Source organism: Anomaloglossus baeobatrachus, chromosome 7, assembly GCF_048569485.1.
Source record: "Anomaloglossus baeobatrachus isolate aAnoBae1 chromosome 7, aAnoBae1.hap1, whole genome shotgun sequence".
Classification (NCBI taxonomy): Eukaryota; Metazoa; Chordata; class Amphibia; order Anura; family Aromobatidae; genus Anomaloglossus; species Anomaloglossus baeobatrachus.
In genome coordinates, this window is record NC_134359.1 from 45,371,745 (window position 1) to 45,395,612 (window position 23,868).

The following is a 23,868-nucleotide window of genomic DNA, read 5'->3' on the forward strand; positions in this document are numbered from 1 at the left end:
TGGCAAGTGTTTTTGCACTTTACTGGATACAAATATTTTTATTTGAAGAATACAGATGTTTTAACTTACAGTATATGGGATTTTAAAGAATGTGAGACCACATTGACACAGTTTTGATCTGGTGACAGGCCCTTTTTGAAATTGAATATATCCTACAAATCAGTAGCGGCCAACTCTTGGCACTTCTGATATTCAGCTGTTTGAAGAGCCTAGGGAGTTTCAGCAAACCTTATATCCTCTTCATTAATTACCATTGAGTGCTCCATTTGTTAGCAACTGTATTTGATATTACACATCAGTCCCATTAAATAAAATGGAATAAAGCGGAAATTGATAAAAGTAATGAGTTTTGTTTAGATAAGGATAAGTGATGTATGCTGGCTTGTTAAAACCATCACTTTATCCTAATAATATATTGCAGTCATCATATTACAGTAAATAGCACTGTGTATTTACAATTGCTCATTTGCTCTTTTACCCAATTAATTTTTCTCTTTTCCATTAGGTCTATGACATCATGTAATTAAAAACATACTAGCTGAATCCTTCTAAGTGCGACGTAGAAACAGGAAGTCTCTTTTTTTCCCTGCATCACTAATCACTGCAAAGTCCATGGCAGCAGAAGGAGCTGAGCAGCTGGATCATGAGTTGAAAAGAAGGGTGACTCTTCTAGGGAAAAGTGGCTTCCTGTTTCTACATAGAGCAGAGAAAAGAGAAGAATTTTAGTGAGTAGAAAGGCAATATGAGCAATTGTATGTACACATTGCTAATGCTATATAATATGACTGCAATATATTATTGGGATAAAAACTTTGATGGGAGTGCATCTTTAAAACGCCTATTGTCAGACCTCCAACAATCTAATATTTCATATTCTATTTCGAACAATTTTAAAATTGCAGAAAACCCCTTTTATTATTTCAATTAATTTCAGCTGTGGAAACAGATGAAAATCTGCTTCAAAATAACACTTGTCCTTCTCATAGACCCATATACAAAAGTAAATATTTTCCCCATTTTTCTCCTTTGTGTAGATTACAAATATTATAGGGCATAATTTACTAATTTATGGCAATTTGACTGATGGGACGCCTATCATTGCTTAGATCAGGGCTCTGCACAACCCACTCTGAATCGAGCGAAGGTTGAGCAGGCTCAAGAAAAAGCCAAGTGCTGTACTCGGCTATCACCAACAGTCCCCCCTATAATGATTAGAGGGGGGAGAGAATGATTAACCTTATGGCCACCTTTCTCTTTTTAGAAAGATAGGGTCACTTAACAGTCATCTAGAAATGTGTGTGGTGAAGGCTTAAATTGGCCCTATGGCCCCATTAGACTTCTATATAGCTCTGCTCTCTAATTTTCTTTCAGTGGGAGCCTAGAATAATTATTCTGCACCTTTAACCAAATCCTTTAACTCGTTTTCATTTTTCTTTTTTGTCCCATTAATGGGAATCTATCAAATAATTTTCTAGTACAATACTAATCTCATCACAAAATAGCGCTTAAGGAGACCTTTCAGGATCTGTAAGTTTTATTGTTCTGTTATCTTGTTATAAGCTTTGTAGAATTCAGTGTGACTAAAGGCCACGTCACACTAAGCAACATCGCTAGCAACATCGCTGCTGAGGCACGACTTTTGTGACGTAACAGCGATGTTGCTGTGTGTGACATCCTGCAACAACCTGGCCCCTGCTGTGAGGTCGCTGGTTGTTGCTGAATGTCCTGGGCCATTTTTTAGTTGTTGCTCTCCCGCTGTGAAGCGCACATCGCTGTGTGTGACAGCGACAGAGCAACAACTAAATGTGCAGTGAGCAGGAGCCGGCTTCTGCGGACGCTGGTAACCAATGTAAATATCGGGTAACCAAGAAGCCCTTTCCTTGGTTACCCAATATTTACCTTCATTACCAGCGTCCGCCGCTCTCACGCTGTCAGTGCCGGCTCCCTGCTCCCTGAACACATAGCCAGACTACACATCGGGTAATTAACCCGATGTGTACTCTGGCTAGGAGTGGAGGGAGCCAGCGCTAAGCGGTGTGCGCTGGAAACCAAGGTAAATTTCGGGTTGGTTACCCGATATTTACCTTAGTTACCAAGCGCAGCATCGCTTCCACGCGTCGCTGCTGGCTGGGGGCTGGTCACTGGTTGCTGGTGAGATCTGCCTGTTTGACAGCTCACCAGCAACCCGTGTAGCGACGCTCCAGCGATCCCTGCCAGGTCAGGTTGCTGGTGGGATCACTGGAGCGTCGCTTAGTGTGATGGTACCTTTAGGGTACCGTCACACTTTAGCGACGCTCCAGCGATCCCTCCAGCGAGCTGACTTGGTCAGGATCGCTGGTGCGTCGCTACATGGTCACTGGTGAGCTGTCAATCAGGCAGATCTCACCAGCAACCAGTGACCAGCCCCCAGCCAGCAGCGACGCGTGGAAGCGATGCTGCGCTTGGTAACTAAGGTAAATATCGGGTAACCAGGTGCTTGGTTACCCGATATTTACCTTGGTTACCAGCACACACCGCTTAGCGCTGGCTCCCTGCACTCCTAGCCAGAGTACACATCGGGTTAAAAGCAAACCGCTTTGCTTATTTACCCCATGTGTACTCCGGCTACGTGTGCAGGGAGCAGGGAGCCGGCACTGGCAGCCTGAGAGCGGCGGACGCTAGTAACCAAGGTAAATATCGGGTAACCAAGCAAAGGGCTTCCCTTCGTTACCCGATATTTACCTTGGTTACAGCTTACCGCAGGCTGCCAGATGCCGGCTCCCTGCTCCCTGCACATTCAGATCGTTGCTCTCTCGCTGTCAAACACAGTGATGTGTGCTTCACAGCGGGAGAGCAACGTCCAAAAAATGAATCAGCACTGTGTGTAACGAGCAGCGATCTCACAGCAGGGGCCAGATCGCTGCTCAGTGTCACACACAGCGAGATTGCTAATGAGGTCACTGGTGCGTCACAGAAACCGTGACTCAGCAGCGATCTCCCTATGTGAGAAGTACCCCTTAGTAACTAGTCAGTCATATGTAACTACAAACTGCATATGCCCTGCTCCCTCCCACCTCTCAGCAGTGATAGTGAATGCACTGGGAGATGGGTGCAGGGAGCAGTGCATATGCAAATTGTATTTACATACACTTGACTACTGTTCATGAGACACTGAATGCTATGAAGCATACAACAAGTTAACAGGATAAGGTAGAGCAATAAAACTTACTGACCCTGAAAGGTGTTCTTAATCCCTTTTTAAAGATAAGATTAGTATTGTACTACAAAATCACTTGACAGATTCCCTTTAAGAATAAGCAAATCTTAAATTATTCAGTTAAAAAAAGGAAGATCAATGTTTATTGTTCCTCAATGCTGCTTTTAATATTTTATCTATCTGGTGATTTCTAAAAAGATGTTGGTATTTATGTAAAATTTCCATTTGGGGTGAAAGACAATAAGCTTAGCATCTTGTGCGGCTCCGCATGTGACCTCTTTTATGTCAAATAAAACCATGATTTAAATAGGAAAAAAATAAAATATCCATAAGTATCTCATACATGACATATTATAGCTATGTTTTCTCAGATAAAGCTAAAGCCCTACCAATAAAATATGTTTTGTGGTTTGTTTTTCTCTTGTATAAAATCAACTTAAAAACATCATAGAACAAAGAGGATTTCTGCTGATGCGCGACAGATGGCCCAGTCAGACTATTCTAAAACGGATCCAAAAGCTGATATTTCCTCTAAAATATTTTTTTTCTCCAGCTGTTCATGATATATATTGAAATATATCAAGTTTTATTTTCAATTCCTAAGCTTATCATGCACTTAACAAAACTATAGACGCATCACTTTGGTTTTGCTCCCATTTTTCATGAGCTGAACTTACTGTATTTTTCGGACTATAAGACGCACTGGACCATAAGACACACCCTGGTTTTAGAAGAGGAAAATAGGAAAATAAAATTTTAAGCAAAAAATGTGGTCATGACACACTGTTATGGGGCGAGGATCTGCTGCCTACACTGTTATTGGGGTAATGTCCCCAAATTCTCTGCTAAGGTACCCCATCCTGGTAATGATCCTCCTGCCTTGTATATGTACCCCATCCTGGTATATGCTCTTATCCTGCTATATATTGGCATCCTGCTATATACTGCCATCCTACTATATACTGCCATCCTGCTATATACCGCCATCCTGCTATATACCGCCATCCTGCTATATACTGGCATCCTGCTATATACTGGCATCCTGCTATATACCCCCATCCTGCTATATACTGCCATCCTGCTATATGCTCCCCATCCTGCTATATACTGCCATCCTGGTATATGCCCTTATCCTGCTATATACCCCCATCCTGCTATATACTGCCATCCTGCTATATGTCCTTATCCTGCTATATACCCCCATCCATCCTGCTATATGGCCCCATCCTGCTATATGGCCCCATCCTGCTATATGGCATGTATCCTGTATCACACAAAGAAATAAACGTTTATACTCACCTTTCCTCGCTTCATGCAGCATTGCTCCTCCCCCTCTCTTTGGCGGCAGCAGCGCCGCTGATCTATGTGGAGCCGTCACTGTTCCCTGCAGTATCGCTCGTCCTGCTGTCTGCCGGTCAGCTGACCTGTGTGACTAGCGGCGCGCACAGCGATGACGTCATTGCTGTGCTCACCACTCGCTACACAGATCAGCTGGCTGGCAGACAGGAGGAGATTGCGATGCTGCAGGGGAACGGTGACGGGTGAGTGTACTGATTCACTGCCCCCGGCGCTGACCTGTGTGGAGCCGTTCCCCTGCAGCATCGTGATGTCCTCCTGTCTGCCGGCTGATGTTTGTGGAGAGCGCGCACAGGGATGACGTCATCTCTGTGCTCACCGCTCGCTACACAGATCAGCTGGCAGACAGGAGGACATCGCGGTGCTGCAGGGGAACGGTGACGGGTGAGTGTACCATACTTATTCACTGCACCCCGCGCTGATGATGATGCACGGGGGTAGTGACTACAGCCGCACATGATCACTCCAGGCTGTAGTTGCCAGTGGTGATCACGGCCGGCTGTTTAATATGCGCACCACCCGCCCATCATTCCATCCACCTGTCAGCACTGGCTTCAGTGCTGAGAGATAATGGGCGGGTTGTTGGGCATGCATATGTAATGAGCGGGCCCACGTGGTCACAGCAGGCGCTGCTACAGCCTGCGCGTGCCGCCGATGGCCCGCTCCACCGCAGTACCCTCATTCCCGGCTGCAGCCTTATATTCAGACCATAAGACGCACCCCCTTCTTTCCCCCTACATTTGGGGGAAAAAAAGTGCGTCTTATGGTCTGAAAAATATTGTGCCCAAATTTGTCTAAATCTGTGTTAGTGATCACTTCTCCTCTGCAGAGATAATCAGTCCATCTCACAGGTGTGACATATCAAGAAGCTGATTAGACAGCATGATCATTGCACAGGTGTGCCTTAGGCTGGCCACAAAAAAGGCCACTCTAAAATGTGCAGTTTTACAGTATTGAGGAGGTTCCAGGGCAGTCAGAGAAAGAAAAAAAAATAAGTGTCTGGTGTGACCACCATTTGCCTCACGCAGTACAACACATCTCCTTTGTATAGAGTTGATCATGTTGTTGATTGTGGCCTGTGGATTGTTGGTCCGCTCCTCTTAAGTGGCTGCAGAGGCGCTGGATATTGGCAGGATCTTGAAAATAATGTCGTATACGTCAATCGAGGGCATCTCAAACATGCTCATTGGTGACATGTCCGGTGAGTATGTTGCCATGCAAAAATTGAGATGTTTTCAGCTTCCAGGAATTGTGTACAGATCCTTGCAACATGGGGCCGTGCATTATCAGCTGCAACATGAGGTGATGGTCGTGGATGAGGCACAACAATGACCCCAGGATCTCGTCACAGTACCTCTGGGCATTCAAAATGGCATCAATAAAATGCACCTGTGTCCATTGTCCATAACATTCGCCTGCCCATAACATAACCCAACGCCACCATGGGCCAGTCAATTCACAATGGTGACATCAGCAAACCGCTCACCCACATGACGCCGTACACACAGTCTGCCATCGGCCCTGTACAGCGAGAACCGGGGGATTCATCCATGAGGAGATGAGAACTCCTCTCAATCCTGTCAGATGCCATCAAATGTGAGCATTTTCCCACTCAAGTCAGTTACGACGACAAACTGCAGTCCGGGGAAGACTCTGATGAGGAGGATGAGCAGCAGATGAGCTTCCCTCAGACGGTGTCTGACAGTTTTTGGAGAAATTCTTTGGTTATTCACCGATTGTTGCAGCAGATGTCCGGGTGGCCTGTCTCATACGATCTTGGAGGAGATGATGCTGGATGTTGAGGTGCTGGGCTGGTCTGGTTACAAGTGGTCTACGATTGTGAAGCCGGTTGGATGTACTGGCAAATTCTCAGAAACGCTTTTAGAAACTGTTTATGGTAGATGAAAGAGCACTCAATTCATGGGCAACCGCTTTGGTGGACATTCCTGCAGTCAGCAGCCAATTGCACACTCCTTCAAAACTTGCGACATCTGTGCCTTTGTGCTGTGTGATAAAACTGCACATTTTAGAGTGACCTATTATTGTGGCCAGCCTAAGGGCGGCTTTGCACGTTGCGATATTGCACGTGCGATGTCGGTAGGGTCAAATCGAAAGTGACGCACATCCGGCGTCGCAGTCGATATCGCAACGTGTAAAACCTTTTTGATACGATGAACGAGCGCAAAAGCGTCGTTATCGTATCATCGCTGCAGCCTCCGACATTTCCATAATGCCGGTGCAGCGACAGGTACGATGTTGTTCCTCACTCCTGCGGCAGCACACATCGCTGTGTGTGAAGCCGCTGGAGCGAGTAACATCACCTTACCTGCCGCCGGCTGCAATGAGAAGGACGGAGGTGGGCGGGATGTTTACATCCTGCTCATCTCCGCCCCTCCGCTTCAATTGGCCGCCTGCCGTGTGACGTCGTTGTGACGCCGCACGACCCACCCCCTTAGGAAGGAGGCAGGTTGCCGGCCAGAGGGACGTCGCACGGCAGGTATGTGCGTGTGAAACTGCCGTAGCGATAATAATCGCTACGGCAGCTTTCACTAGATATCGAACATGCGACGGGGGCGGGACTATCGCTGCAGCATCGGTAACACATTGTTACCGATGTTGCAACGTGCAAAGCCCGCCTAAGGCGCACCTGTGCAATAATCATTCAGTCTAATGGAAGAGTATTGGTCAGAATATGAGGTGCAAGAAAGTTTCCTATTGTAGATGATGGACTGAACGTCACAAGCAAGAAGGAAATCGGGCCTAAAGGCTCTTTTTAATTAGAATCTGTTGTCAGATTTATGCTGCATATTTTAGTGTGGACTATTATTGTGGCCAGCCTAAGGCACACACTTGATATGCCACACCTGTGAGGTGGATGGATTATCTGTGCAGAGGAGAAGTGCTCACTAAGGCCGGTGTCACACTTGCGAGTGCCTTGTGTGAATCTCGCGTGACTCTCGCGTAGCATCACCCGGCATGGACTCACACTTTCCTCATAGGAGCAGGTCAGTTGCATAGAGATGCATGCAACTGAGTCGATCCTGTGAGGAGAGTGTGAGTCTGTGCCGAGTGATGCAACGCGAGACTCAAGCGAGATTCACGCGAGGCACTCGCAAGTGTGACACCGTCCTTAAACAGATTTAGACAAGAAATGGGGTTAAATGGAAAAATTAGAAACTAATTTAGAAAATTTAGAAATTTAAGATGTGGGAGAAGGGCGCATGGGTTAGTTTGGACAGTCAATGGTCTATGGGTGCATAGCAGCAAATTTTTCATGCGTTGACCTTTCTGTAGCCTCATCCAAATAAATGAAACACATTATACCCAAAAGGAAGTGTCATACCGTGTACAATTAATACTGCCATATAATGACATACCTGTTTATAAAATAAACAAACATTCCAGCAAACCTTGGAGATCGTTGGAGATCACATGCCCATAGTGTATTTCTTCTGTTCTCACCGACTGAAAACTGAATTCCAAAAACTCCTACATTTTATTTATTTCTACTCTAAACCAATACATATAAAGTGCTGATAAGTTGATGAGTTGAGCGAGTACCTAACTATTCGTACTCGCTATACCGATAATGAGTACTGTCTAAGGGGCACTTTGCACACTACGACATCGCAAGCCGATGTCATCGATGCCGAGCACGATAGTCCCCGCCCCCGTCGCAGCTGCGATCTCTTGTGATAGCTGCCGTAGCGAACATTATCGCTACGGCAGCTTCACGTGGACTTACCTGCCTTGCGACGTTGCTCTGGCCGGCGACCCACCTCCTTCCTAAGGGGGCGGGTCGTGCGGCGTCACAGCGACGTCACATGGCAGGCAGCCAATAGAAGTGGAGGGGCGGAGATGAGCGGGACGTAAACATCCCGCCCACCGCCTTCCTTCCGCATAACCGGTGTGAGCAGCAGGACGCAGGTAAGCTGATGTTCCTCGCTCCTGCGGCTTCACACAATGTGTGCTGCCGCAGGAACGAGGAACAACATCGTAACATCGGTCCTTCCGAAATTATGGAAATGCCTTACACTGCACCGATGATACGATTTCGACGCTTTTGCGCTCGTTAATCGTATCAAAAACGATTTACACACTCCGATATCGACAGCGACGCCGGATGTGCGTCACTTTCGATTTGACCCCACCGACATCGCACCTGCGATGTCGTAGTGTGCAAAGTACCCCTAATACTCACGTATTCGTTCTGAATATTGTGTGCAATAAAAGTCAATGGGGAAAAACTCGCAAAGTAACGAGTAACTGGGATTCCGCACTATTTGCTACTCGTACGAATAGTGCGGCATTCGGGTTACTCGTTACTTTGCACATTTTTCCCATTGACTTGCATTGCACATGCTATTCGGAACGAATATGCGAGTATTAGACAGTGCTCGTTATGAGTATAGCGAGTGTGAATAGTTAGGTACTCGCTCAACTCTACTGATAAGTTGTGTATAAATGATACTGTCATACAGTGCCCTCATAGTATTGTCGAATAGAAAAAGAAAACAAAATAAAAGCCATGAATTCTGATAAGCTTGATATACTTTCATGCTTCTTCATAACAAATAAAATCCTACCAGCAATGAAGCTTCAGTAGGAGCCTCGATATGTGCAGCATCATCAACCGCTTTCGGGGATGTAAATCTGTGTGTTAATAATCGGTTACAGTAAATAAATGTGTGAATTGCATGGAAGTAATTGTTAATTTGAACTGTCTTTTCACAGGCATGTCATGAATATAAAGGCGTTTTTGTGGGCAGTGCCTGTGGACACGAAGGCCCTTATGTACCCGACGTTCTCTTCTGGTCAATCATCTTATTCTTTTCCACTGTCACACTTTCATCAACCTTGAAACAATTCAAAACCAGCAGATATTTTCCAACAAAGGTACAGACCCCGCATCACACGTAAAGCAATAGTTTATCAAATAATATTTTTTGTCATCATTTTGCTAATTTTACTTGATCCATATATAATACAGACCAAAAGTGTGGCCACACCTTCTCATTTAAAGAGATTTCTTTATTTTCATGACTCTAAAAACTGTAGATTCACATTGAAGACATCAAAACTATGAATTAACACATGTGGAATGAAATACTTAAAAAAGTGTGAAACAACTGAAAATATGTCTTATATTCTAGGTTCTTTAAAGTAGCCACCTTTTGCTTTGATTACTGCTTTGCACACTCTTGGCATTCTCTTGATGAGCTTCAAGAGGTAGTCACCGGAAATGGTTTTCCAATAGTCTTGAAGGAGTTCCCAGAGATGCTTAGCACTTGTTGGCCCTTTTGCCTTCACTCTGCGGTCCAGCTCACAGCAAACCATCTCCATTGGGTTCAGGTCTGGTGACTGTGGAGACCAGGTCATCTGGCGTAGCACCCCATCACTCTCCTTCTTAATCAGATAGTCCCTACACAGCCTGGAGGTGTGTTTGGTGTCATTGTCCTGTTGAAAAATAAATGATGGTCCAACTAAACGCAAACCGGATGGAATAGCATGCCGCTGCAAGATGCTGTGGTAGCCATGCTGATTCTGTATGCCTTCAATTTTGAATAAATCCCCAATCGTGTCACCAGCAAAGCACCCCCACACCATCACACCTCCTCCTCCATGCTTCATGGTGGGAACCAGCCATGTAGAGTCCATCCGTTCACCTTTTCTACAAAGACACGGTGGTTGGATCCAAAGATCTCAAATTTGTACTCATCAGACCAAAGCACAGATTTCCACTGGTCTAATGTCCATTCCTTGTGTTCTTTAGCCCAAACAAGACTCTTCTGCTTGTTGCCTGTCCTTAGCAGTGGTTTCCTAGCAGCTATTTTACCATGAAGGCTGCTGCACAAAGTCTCCTCTTAATAGTTGTTCTAGAGATGAGAAGGTGTGTCCAAACTTGTGGTCTGTACTGTAGATCAAAAGTCTGCAGGTTCATATTTTCCAACCTTTTGTTTTACATATAGGTCCGGTCAATTATCAGCGACTTCGCCGTGTTCATTACCATCATGGCAATGGTTTTGATAGATTACGGCCTAGGGATTCCATCTCCGAAACTTCAGGTTCCCAGTGATTTCAAGGTAATATAAACCATCAATAAATAATAAATCAATAAATATATGTTCCCCGTTTGAACTTTTACAGAATATAATATTGACCCTTTGGGTCCCATTCTTGGGACGCTCAAAAAAGAGCAAAAAGAAGGGATGTGCATTCTCTCTACTATTGTACCCAGCACAACAAAAAAATAAACTATCACGTGTGACTGTACAATTAATCCCAGTTATATGGATAGATCTATGTCAGGTACTGCAGTTAGACTGGCGCCATACAAGCGTATGGCATTCGATGTGACCCTTAGCTCTCACTGTGCTGCGAGTGTAAGCTGAGTGTCATGCCACTGTGATCCGATTCTGCAATCGGATCACAGCTGCGGAGGAGAGGGAGGGATTAATCTCCCCATCTCCTCCATTGTCAGCTGATGCGATTATCACACTGCACTCCGGTGTCATCTGAGTAAAGTGCGATGTTTCACTCTCACCCATAGACATGAATGGGTGCAAGTGAAAATGGATTGTATTTCACCCACATCATGCTGTGACTGTTGTCTCAGTCCGATTAGGGCTGAGAAAATAATCGCAGATGAGAATGGCCCCATGGGGTAACATGAGTCTGGATGGAATGCGATTTTTTTATCGCATTCCACTCGGACCGTTTTACTCGCCGTGTGTCCTACCACTTAAGAAATCAGTTTGTGTTGTGAATCGGTAGCGCCAAGACCAATCATGCAAAGGAAAGAACATCATTGTAATATTCTAAACAACCATATTGACCATCTGGGATGGATGAAGGTTGATGGAGGCGTCTTGGCAATTGCCCACTTAGCTGTTGCATTATACCCTTAAGATTACAAATATATATAAAGCTGCAATATAAAAAGCTAAAATATGCAAGTATTGAATATAGGAATTTTGGTACTGCATTACTGCTATTGTAAAAAATTAGATGCTTAGTTTACAAATTGACTAATTGATGTAAGCCCAACAGCCAACGACAAGGCGTATCTCTTTTTGTCGGGACACTATCCTAATACGTCTTTATCCTGGTTGAAAAACCTACAAACAATGGGCAAGTAGGATCCAGCTAAAATTCTTTACTGTACGAGCAGTGAGACTATGGAGCTCTCTGCCGCATGATGTTGTAATGAGTGATTAACTACTAACATTTAAGCAGAGCCTGGATGCCTTTCTTAAAAAATGTAATATTACCAGTTATATATATTAGATTTTATGACAGGGTGTTGATCCAGGGAACTAGTCTGATTGCCGGATGTGGAGTCAGGAAGGAATTGTTTTCCCCATTGGAGCTTATTTGACACATTGGGTTTTTTTTGCCTTCCTCTGGATCAACATGTTAGGCTACGGGTTGAACTAGATGGACTTAGAGTCTCCCTTCAACCTTAAAAACTATAAAATAAAAAAGATCTAGCTGAAGGGCGGAGGGCTTAGTCAGAAAGGAATGGAATACAAATATAAAATAGATTGACCGGCACATCCACTAGGTGTGAACAGGTGGATGCTGAAAATTGAACAAAGTTACAAAATATATACAGCAGCAATCTTAAAAGCTAAAATATACAAATATTGAAAATATGAATTTTGGTACTGTATTACTGCTATTGCAAAAAATGAGATACTTAGTTTACAAATTGGCAGATTGACGTAAGCCCAACAGCCAACCACAAGGCGTATCTCTCTTTGTCGGGACACTATCTCAATACGCCTATCCAGGTTGAAAAACCTACAAGCAATGGGTATCTAGGATTCAGCTAAAATGAAAACGCCCGGGCTGAAGGCATGAAATACAAATATAAAAAAAACTGACCAGCACATGTGCTAGGTGTGAACAGGTGCATGCTGAAAATTCAACAAACGTATATACCGCAGCATTCTTAAAAGCTAAAAGCTAAAATATGCAAACATTAAATATAGGAATGTTGGTACTGTATTACTGCTATTGGAAAAAATGAGATACTTAGTTTACAAATTGGCTAATTGATGTAAGCCCAACAGCCAATGACAAGGCGTATCTCTCTTTGTCGGGACACTATCCTAATACGCCTCTATCCAGGTTGAAAAACCTACAAGCAATGGGTAGCTAGGATCCAGCTAAAATGAAAAAGCCCTGGCTGAATGGCGGAGTGCTCAGTCAGAAAGGAATGGACTACAAATATAAAAAAGACTGACCAGCACATCTACTAGGTGTGAACAGGTGCACAATGAAAATTCAACAAATTTACAAAAAGATTTACAGCAACACTCTCAAAAACTAAAATATGCAAACATTGAATATAGGAATTTTGGTACTGTATTACTTCTATTGGAAAAAATGAGATACTTAGTTTACAAATTTGTCAATTTGATGTAAGCCCAACAGCCAACGACAAGGTGTATCTCTTTGTTGGGACGTTATCCTAATACGCCTCTATCAGGTTGAAAAACCTACAAGCAATGGGTAGCTAGGATCCAGCTAAAATGAAAATTCCCTTGCTGAAGGGTGGAGGGCTCAGTCAGAAAGGAATGGAATACAAATATAAAAAAGACTGACCAGCATATCTACTAGGTGTGAACAGGTGCATGCTGAAAATTCAACAAAAGTATATACAGGAGCACTCTTAAGTAACACTAGAAGTCCCAGAGAGGGGCCATTTAACATTTCTACCTTTGGAACCCAGAGACGGGTCGAATGACCTGAAGGATTTTAGCTAACATCCTATAATCACCATCTTTTGTTCTGTAATTAAGGTGATTACTGTCGCACCACAGGAGGTTGTTGTTTTCCATTGAGTTTAGCCATTTAGTTTCTAGTTAGTTCTATTCAGTTCATTTGACCCTCTTTCGGGACTTCAGGGGGGAGCTCGAAATTTCTGGGACTTCTAGTTTTAAAAGCTAAAACATACAAACATTGAATATAGGTATTTTGGTACTGTATTACTGCTATTTGAACAAATGAGATACTTAGGGGTACTTTGCACGCTGCGACATCGCTAGCCAATGATAGCGATGCCGAGCGCGATAGCACCCGCCCCCGTCACACATGCGATATCTTGTGATAGCTGCCGTAGCGAACATTATCGCTACGGCAGCTTCACACGCACTTACCTGGTCGGCGATGTCGCTGTGACTGCCGAAGAATCCCTCCTTCAAGAAGGCGGTGCGTTCGGCGTCACCGTCACGTCACTAATCGGCCGGCCAATAGAAGCGGAGGGGCGGAGATGAGCGGGATGTAAACATCCCGCCCACCTTCTCCCTTCTGCATAGCCGGTGGACGGCAGGAACAGGTAAGGAGATGTTTGTCGCTCCTGCGGCTTCACACATAGCGATGTGTGGAGCTGCAGGAACGACAAACAACATCGTACCTGCGGACGCACCGACATTATGAAAATGACCGACGTGACACACATCACCGATTTCTGACTGTTTCACGCTCGTTCATCTCCTCTCCTAGGCTTTACACGTTGCGACGTCATTACCGGCGCTGAATGTGCGTCACTTTCGATTTGACCCCGACGATATCGCAGTAGCGATGTCGCAACGTGCAAAGTACCCCTTAGTTTACAAATTGGCGAATTGATGTAAGCCCAACAGCCAACGACAAGCTGTATCACTCAAAGGTTAGTTACATTTTGTAAAATAAGGAACAACCCCTGTAATAAACAAATGTTCCTGTATTTGCTTTTAATAAAAATGTAATATACTGTAGAATATTCCAACTAATTAACACTGTAAAGGGTTCACTCCAGGGCTGCTGTTCGGTAGAAGTATCTAGTTCAGAATATAAATGAATTTTGCCTTCAGATTGTATTATTCCATCCTGAGACATGAAGCTGAATATGTTAAAGCACTTGTCATCGTATATAGTTATGCATCAGATTGATTTTATAATAAGCTGCTTTGTAAACTCCTGCAGGGAACTATTCATCAAGCTGAACACATTTTCTAACTGCAATAAATAAGCCTTGAAGTCATGGAGACATTGGGAAATATGAATCTCTAAGTAGAAATGATCGAAACTGCTCCAGAATAATCTGCGAAGTTTCATTAAAAAGTCTTCTTGCTTCCTTCTCAAGTGAAAAGACTCAACAGTGACAACCCTATAACCATTTATTAATGCATATCTATATAGAATCCTCATGCTTTCAGCATAGAAATTCATAATGACATAACTTTATATGCCAAAACCAGATTACCCCTGTAAGGAATCTATATAAGCGAATCGATATAAGCTTCTATCGAAAAGTACAGAGTCAATTAGGGAAAATAATGCCATACAAATATGCCTTTAGTGTTACGCAATATAATTATATGTGCACATACAAAACTATACTTAAGTTTTTTTAAATATGAATTTTTATTGTTTTAAAGTGTTCATTGGTTCCTAAAGGAAAAATTAGGCAACTTTCTACATAGTCTTCTTAAAAACAAAACATAATTTTGATGATGTAGAGACTGTATAACTCCTTGACATAGCTGGTTGTGCTGCTACTATGAATAGAGCTCACAGAATTCTACTCTATCCTGTGTAGTCTCTTTGCTCCTCTCTTTTTCATTTAATTATATGTGCACACACAAAACTATACTTGAGTTTTTTTAAATATGAATTTGAAATGTTTATTAGTGTTCATTGGTTCCTAAAGGCAAAAGTAGGCAACTTTCTACATAGTCTTCTTAAAAACAAAACATAATTTTGATGATGTAGCGACTGTATAACTCCTGCACATAGTTGGTTGTGCTGCTACTGTGAATAGAGCTCACAGAATTCTGCTCTTTGCTGTGCAGTCTCTTTGCTCCTGTCTCTTTCATTTATAGATATACAAAAATGAGGGTAAAAAAAAAGTATATAGCAGATAAGAGTATTGAGAGGGGGAACTTCACTCAGGTGTAGATATGATTTAAGTGGAAACAAGGTAGACATCAGTTGTAGAATATGAATCACACAAGCCATATCGGTATACACAAAGAGAAGAGAATTGAGGCTTTCAGGAGGTGGAGATTTGCACATTACCTTTGTATTGATGACTATCTCCACTTTGGAGGACGACATATCTTTGGTGCAACCTGTGCAGCCACACACAGTGGCCCAAGAGGTAACGAAGCTCATTTCTACCCCAAAGCAGGTAGAATTGTACATTTTGATGAGTTGTTAGACCAAAAAGGGCCCATATACTGTTTTCGCACAGGGACCCTTTTCAGTCTGTATCCACCAGTGGTCAGCACAATGGAGAAGAGATCCCTCAAGGGTTGGAGAAAAACAAAGCTATCCAGGAATGAAGCTGTTGAGATAGTGAGTGCAGCAGCGCCCTGGACACATGTGTTACTGCGAGGCACACAACCATGGCAGTAAAGTCAGAAACTACCATAGGAGCAGGTTATAAACTGGATATAAAAGGGTCTGAAAATGAGATGGCAGCCTGAAACGTTCTAAACTCAAGGTCACCACTAACATATGTAGAAAAATTCTCTCTGTCAGAGGCATCTATAGCAACTCAAGGTGATGTATTGTTCACCTTTCCAACCATTGAATTTTCTCCAAAGTGTCTAGATTAAAAAATGATGCAAACTTCGGAAATGGACTTATTTAACAACCTCATTACCTTTATGTCTACAGCTCATGAGCAGATCTATGTAGCTCCGCAGTAACAAACTACAAATCCTGTGTTTGCATACTGTACATCTTAGCACTTAGAGTGCTGCTGTATTCTTTTGTTTCTGTACCGACCCTGTGTTGTTAGATCCTGCAGTCACATGCTTTGTGCCATACGTCTTATTTTTAGCCATTTGGTGGGTTAGCAAGAAATATGAATATTTTTGTCATTTGAATGAAGGATAAAGCCGGCATTACGCGCACCAATATGTTGTGCGACCGCATGAACGATTGCACCCGCCCCCATCGTTTGTGCGTCACGGGCAATTTGTTGCCCGTGTCGCACAAAGTCGTTAACCCCCGTCACACGTACTTACCTCCCAAACAACCTCTCTGTGGGCGGTGAACATCCTCTTCCTGAAGGGGGAGGGACATTCGGCGTCACAGAGACGTCACACAGCGGCCGCCCAATAGATGCGGAGGGGCAGCGATGAGCGGAACGTAACATCTCGCCCACCTCCTTCCTTCCGCATTGCCGGTGGCCGCAGGTAAGCTGCAGTTCGTCGTTCCCGAGGTGTCACATGGAGCGATGTGTGCTGCCTCGGGAGCGATGAACAACCGGCGCGCAGAAGGAGGAACGAGTTTATGAAAATAAACGACATGTCAACGAGCAATGATAAGGTGAGTATTTTTGCTCGTTAACAGTCGCTCGTAGCTGTCACACGCTACTATATGTCAAACGATTCCGGATGTGCGTCATGTGATCCGTGACCCCGACGACATATCGCCCGATATATCGTAGCGTGTGACGGGGCCTTAAGACTACACAAGGTTTGTTTGTAGTCTGTCACCATGGGGATACATAACTTTGCATTGAAGCTGTAGACGCAAAATGATAGGATTTTTTAAAATTAAAACTTTTTCAGCAAAGTTGCTTCTTTGTAAATGTTTTCAGTGGAGAAATAAAAAAAAATGTTGCGAAGGTTTGGACCTTCCCTTTAAGCTTTAATGATGAGTTCATACCACACGGTGGAACTTGTAGAAACAGATCTTCAGTTGCATTGCATCACTTGAAAATATATTATAATTATATATTTTCCAAATAATGTTGTTTTGCATGGTTTCTTTTTGTAGCCCACTAGAGATGATCGAGGCTGGCTTATTAACCCCTTAGGACCAAACCCTTGGTGGACGGTGGTCGCAGCCGTTATTCCCTCTCTTCTCTGCACCATATTGATCTTCATGGACCAACAAATCACAGCTGTCATTATTAATAGAAAAGAACACAAGTTGAAGGTAAATTTAATGTTACGTATGTCATAGAGACACTAATTATTATGGTGATCACCCCTAGGACATTATATATTACCATCGGTGGTCGTGTAATTCTGTATGTCTATATTCTTACAAACTTAATACACTTTGCAAATCACAAAGAAAATTAAATTATGGGCACAACCTTCTAAAGGGACAAGCACACCTAGAAATTTGCCAAATTTCGGGATTCTGGAAGCCATGTTACTATTAGCGATCTACCTGAATACAGTGAGGATGTGTCATGCTCGGACTGGCGAGTATCCGATACACAGTGTGACATGCGCACCAACCAACGACTGTCCGGCACACTGTGAAATACACGAGTTGGAAAACCTGCTGCTAACAGATTCCCTTTAAAGGCATTGTTTAAATTTTCATGGTATAAATATATTGTTACGTCCGGATGGTGGAAGCACTGGACCGTACACCGATTTTCCCTGAGGAGGCAGCCAGGCCGGTCACCCCGCCAGAGGGTCCTGATGCACGGCAGCCGAAGCACTATTGGTAGCCAGACAGTCCGTAGAGGAGCAGGAAAGGTGGATGTTGCTGAACCCACGGAGTTCTGGACGGAAGTCCGGGTGACGAGGCTCAGGGTCCGAGGCCGGGTTGTAGGGTCAGGCGGAATCCGGAACCTGCTGAGCGATGGGGCGGGTCACCGAACGGAGCCAGGGACTGGAGACTGGCGGAGCTGCAGAGGTGGTGGAACATCCGCCGAAGTCACCATCAGGGTCCAGGGATGGACGTGGTTTGGAGCGGCTGGCGTGGCAGGACAGGCTCTGCGAGACAGACAGGGTTAATACAGGGCAAGGTACAGGGTACAGCAATATGGGGACCTGAACACTAGCTTGCTAAACACGTAGAACAGGCCCCGCCCACCAGGAAAGAGAAACCTAATATACCCTGTACCTGTCTATGCAATATCCTGTTTCTGGGTGCTGGCCCTTTAAGAGAGGGTCAATGACCGCGCGCGCCCTAATGCACATGCGCGAGGCCCGTGTGCCAGAAGCCAGTCCAGGAAGCGGTGAGGAGGAAGCAGGAGCGCCCAGCTGTGTGTCCCATGTCGCAGAGGAGCGCCGGGAGCGGGGAGCAGGACACAAGGAGGGTGCCGGCGAGGAGGATGGGACCGGGACCGGGGTGGTGAGCAGGAGACGCCGGCGGGAACCGGGGAGCGGGCCACGGGGACCGGAGTGCGGGGCACGGGGACCGGAGAGCGGGGCCCGGGGACCGGGAAGCGTGACAGTACCCCCTCCCCCACGCCCCCCTCCCCGCAACCGGGACAGGAAGGCACGTATCAGAGGAGTGCCAACATTCTCCCGGGGCTCCCAGGACCTATCTTCGGGACCATACCCCGCCCAGTCCACCAGGAAGTATTACCGACCTCGCACGGTCTTCATGGCCACGATATCCCTTACCGCATTGATGTCATCATCAGCGATGGGAGGAGGAGCAGTACCGGCATCAGCGGAGAAGGGACCAAGGACAACAGGCTTGAGCAGGGAGACATGGAAGGAGTTGGGTATCCGCATCGTGGCCGGGAGCTGCAGCTTGTAGGAGACTGCATTAATCTTGCTGATGACTTTAAATGGCCCGATGTAACGAACACCCAACTTGTACGATGGCAACTTCAATCGGACATATTTGGATGCAAGCCAGACCAAATCACCAGGGGAGAAACACGGGGGATCCAGGCGCCGTTTGTCCGCATGTCTCTTCATCCGCAAAGAAGCACGCTCTAGGGAAGTCTTGACAGAGCTCCATATGGCTGAGAAGTCTTGGACCAGAGCATCTGTTGCGGGGACGTCGGAAGCCGAGGATACTGGCAATGGGACAGAAGGCTGAAGTCCATAAACGACTCGGAAGGGAGAGCAGGAAGTGGACTCGCTGATGTGGTGGTTGTGGGAGAACTCAGCCCAAGGAAGAAGCGCGGACCAGTCATCGTGATGGGCATTAACGTAGTGGCGCAGGAAGGAGGTCAGGATCTGATTGACCCGTTCCACTTGCCCATTTGACTGAGGATGGTAGGCTGAAGAGAAGTCCAGAGATACTCCCAGATGTTTGCAGAGGGCCCTCCAGAAGCGCGAGGTAAACTGAGTTCCTCTGTCGGACACAATGTGTGCGGGAAAGCCATGCAATCGGAATATATGTTGTATGAAGGAGTCAGCTAGTTCCTGGGCAGAGGGCAGCCCGGCCATGGGAATGAAGTGAGCCATTTTTGAGAAATGGTCCACCACAACCCATATGACTGTGTGTCCGGAGGATAAGGGTAAGTCCGTAATGCAGTCCATTGCAATATGTTGCTACGGAACGGAAGGAATGGGCAGAGGCAGAAGACGTCCATATGGTAGGTGCTTGGGTGTCTTGTTCCAGGCACAGGATGAACAGGCTGAGACGAAGGTTGCGACGTCTTTACGGAGAGACGGCCACCAATAGTGATGGACAATCGTACTCCACGTCTTCTTCTGACCAGCGTGGCCGGCGATCTTTGAGGCATGGCCCCATTGCAGGACTCTGTGTCTGTCAGTATCAGAGACATAGGTTTTCCCAGGGGGTATCTGAGTCAGAGCGACAGGGGCCACCGGAATGACTTTACTGGGGCTGATGATGGGCTGGAACGTCTCCTCCTCCAGCTCTATGGGCACGAAGGACCTAGACAAGGCGTCTGCCCGCACGTTCTTGTCCGCAGGCCGAAAATGGAGTTGGAAATCAAAACGAGCGAAAAACAAGGACCAGCGGGCTTGTCGTGGGTTCAGTCTTTGGGCTGACCGCAGATACTCCAGATTCTTGTGGTCCGTGTAGATAATCACAGGATATACAGCTCCCTCCAAGAGGTAGCGCCATTCCTCCAAGGCCAGCTTGACGGCCAGTAGCTCCCGATCACCGATGGTGTAGTTGCGTTCGGGTGCCGAGAAGCTCTTGGAGAAGAATCCGCATGTAACCATCTTCCCGGAGCAGGATTTCTGCATCCACACTGCCCCGGCCCCTGAGGAGGAGGCATCCACCTCTAAGGTGAACTGTCGGTTCAATTCAGGGCGATGAAGAACTTGGGAGGAAGCAAACACCTGTTTCAATGAGCAGAACGCGGCATCGGCCGCCGGTGGCCAGTCCTTAGGATTAGCTCCCTTCTTGGTCAAGGCAGAGAGAGGCGCAGTCAGGGCAGAGAAGTGCGGGATGAATTGCCGATAATAGTTCGCAAAGCCAAGGAAGCGTTGGATAGCCTTCAGTCCGGATGGAGGAGGCCAGTTGAAGATGGAAGACACTTTCTCGGGGTCCATCTGCAGGCCGGTGTCCGAGATTACATAACCCAGAAAGGGATGGGATGACTTTTCAAAGACGCACTTCTCGTATTTGGCGTACAGACGGTTCTCTCTAAGCCTTTGGAGTACTAGCTGCCCGTTCTCTCTGTGGGTCTGTAGGTCCGGAGAGAAGACCAGGATGTCGTCCAGATATACCACGACACAGACATAGAGGAGATGTCTGAACACGTCGTTTACCAATTCTTGGAAGACTGCCGGAGCATTACACAGACCAAAGGACATGACACAATACTCGTAGTGCCCATCCCGAGTGTTGAATGCGGTCTTCCATTCGTCTCCAGAGCGAATGCGAACCAGGTTATAGGCCCCACGGAGGTCCAACTTGGTAAATACACGAGCTCCTCGGAGCCGATCGAATAGTTCGGGGATGAGAGGCAGAGGGTATTTGTTTTTTACAGTGATCTGGTTTAATCCCCGGTAGTCAATGCAAGGGCGCAGATCACCCTCCTTCTTCTTGACAAAGAAAAACCCTGCTCCGGCAGGGGACGAGGATCTCCGAATGAAGCCCTTAGCCAGGCTCTCGGTGATATAGGCAAACATGGCCCGTGTTTCAGCAGGGGACAAGGGGTATATTCTTCCTCTAGGAGGCGTAGTTCCTGGCAATAGATCGATGGCACAGTCGTAGGGACGATGAGGCGGTAGTACCTCCGACTCCTTTTTATCAAAAACGTCCGAGAAGGACCAGTAGGCAGAAGGCAATCCTGGTAGAGACTCTGGGACCGGAGGTCGTCGGATGGGCTGGATGGATTTCAGGCATCTCTCGTGACATGAGGAGCCCCATCGGGTAATTTCACCTGTGCTCCAGCTGACCGACGGTTCGTGTGCCCGTAACCATGGGAGTCCCAGCAGGATCTGATGAGACATGCGCGGGAGGACGTAGAAGGTGATCTTCTCGGTGTGCAGGGCACTGATCCGTAAGTCCACAGGCTTGGTGATCAGTGAGACGGTGTCAGAGAGGGGTCTCCCATCTACAGAGGCGATCACCAGCGGTTTTTCTAGTGGGAGAACAGGCACCTGGTACTTATCCACTGTGGCCTGCTGGATGAAGTTGCCTGCTGCTCCGGAATCGAGATACGCCTCTGCCGTGAACCGGGTCTCTTCTGTAGTGACTAGAACAGTCCATGTAACGGAGTCTGAGAGAGTCCCAGCACCTAGGGTGGCCTCTCCTACCAAGCCTAGGCTTTGGAGTTTCCTGGCTTCTCGGGACAAGAGCGTAGCAGGTGTGTGCCATCACCGCAGTAGAAGCAGAGACCCTTTGCTAATCGTTCTGCTCTGCGTTGCTCAGACTGCCTCAGGCGGTCAATCTGCATGGGCTCGATGGTAGACGCGCCAGGTGACGCCGACTGGGGAGCGATGGACTTCTGTGGTGGGGAGGAGTGCCTTATCGGACGCCTCTCGCGGGACACCTCTTTGGCTCGTTCCTGAAAGTGAAGATCCACTCGAGTCGCTAGATCAATCAGGGCATCCAGGGTGGAAGGCACGTCACGACCAGCCAGCTCATCTTTAACACGACCCGAGAGTCCTTCCCAGAAGGCGGCGGTTAGAGCCTCATTGTTCCACCCTAATTCCGAAGCCAAGGTGCGAAAACGTATAGCATATTGGCCCACCGTCAGAGTCCCCTGACGTAGCCGGAGGAGGGATGAGGCAGACGCGGAGGCGCGTCCGGGCTCGTCAAAGGTGCCACGAAAAGCCTGCAGGAACTCCTGGATGTCGGTGGTTACCGGATCCTCCTTCTCCCACAAGGGGTTCATCCAGGCCAGTGCCTCTCCCTCTAGATGGGACATCATGAACGCGACCTTGGCTTGGTCAGAGGCAAAAAGGTGCGGCAGCAGCTTGAAATGGAGGGAGCATTGATTTATGAATCCCCTGCAGGTCTTGGGATCTCCGGCGTACCGGGGTGGTGAGGCCAAACGAAGTTTGGAAGTATCCGAGGAGGCTGCCACGGGAGCTGCGGCCGTGGATTGCACAGTGGAAACCTGAGATGCCAAGGACGTGGCCGTTGCTTGTAGCGTGTTCAGGCGGGTATCCACAGAAGACATGAAGGACAGCATGCGGGTCTGGGTCTCGCGCTGTCGTACGAGTTCCTGCTGCAAGGCCGCTAGTGCTTCGGCGGGATCCATGGCCTGTTCTAGCTGTTACGTCCGGATGGTGGAAGCACTGGACCGTACACCGATTTCCCCTGAGGAGGCAGCCAGGCCGGTCACCCCGCCAGAGGGTCCTGATGCACGGCAGCCGAAGCACTATTGGTAGCCAGACAGTCCGTAGAGGAGCAGGAAAGGTGGATGTTGCTGAACCCACGGAGTTCTGGACGGAAGTCCGGGTGACGAGGCTCAGGGTCCGAGGCCGGGTTGTAGGGTCAGGCGGAATCCGGAACCTGCTGAGCGATGGGGCGGGTCACCGAACGGAGCCAGGGACTGGAGACTGGCGGAGCTGCAGAGGTGGTGGAACATCCGCCGAAGTCACCGTCAGGGTCCAGGGATGGACGTGGTTCGGAGTGGCTGGCGTGGCAGGACAGGCTCTGCGAGACAGACAGGGTTAATACAGGGCAAGGTACAGGGTACAGCAATACGGGGACCTGAACACTAGCTTGCTAAACACGTAGAACAGGCCCCGCCCACCAGGAAAGAGAAACCTAATATAGCCTGTACCTGTCTATGCAATATCCTGTTTCTGGGTGCTGGCCCTTTAAGAGAGGGTCAATGACCGTGCGCGCGCCCTAATGCGCATGCGCGAGGCCCGTGTGCCAGAAGCCAGTCCAGGAAGCGGTGAGGAGGAAGCAGGAGCGCCCGGCTGTGTGTCCCATGTCGCAGAGGAGCGCCGGGAGCGGGGAGCAGGACACAAGGAGGGTGCCGGCGAGGAGGACGGGACCGGGGTGGTGAGCAGGAGACGCCGGCGGGAACCGGGGAGCGGGCCACGGGGACCGGAGTGCGGGGCACGGGGACCGGAGAGCGGGGCCCGGGGACCGGGAAGCGTGACATATATATATATATATATATATATATATATATATATATATATAACATATATATATATATATAT

General features: G+C 46.9%; 1 protein-coding gene across 2 annotated transcripts in view; it reads left to right on the top strand.

Annotated features, from left to right (window-relative positions):
• The window catches only part of SLC4A10 (solute carrier family 4 member 10), a 312,704-nt gene that overhangs the window by 243,682 nt on the left and 45,154 nt on the right, over nucleotides 1-23,868 (top strand). For both annotated transcript variants that reach the window (XM_075317262.1, XM_075317263.1), the window contains exons 16-18: nucleotides 9,287-9,448; nucleotides 10,522-10,635; nucleotides 17,333-17,494. In XM_075317262.1, coding sequence (XP_075173377.1) covers nucleotides 9,287-9,448; nucleotides 10,522-10,635; nucleotides 17,333-17,494 — 438 coding nt within the window. The remainder of the gene's footprint in view (nucleotides 1-9,286; nucleotides 9,449-10,521; nucleotides 10,636-17,332; nucleotides 17,495-23,868) is intronic.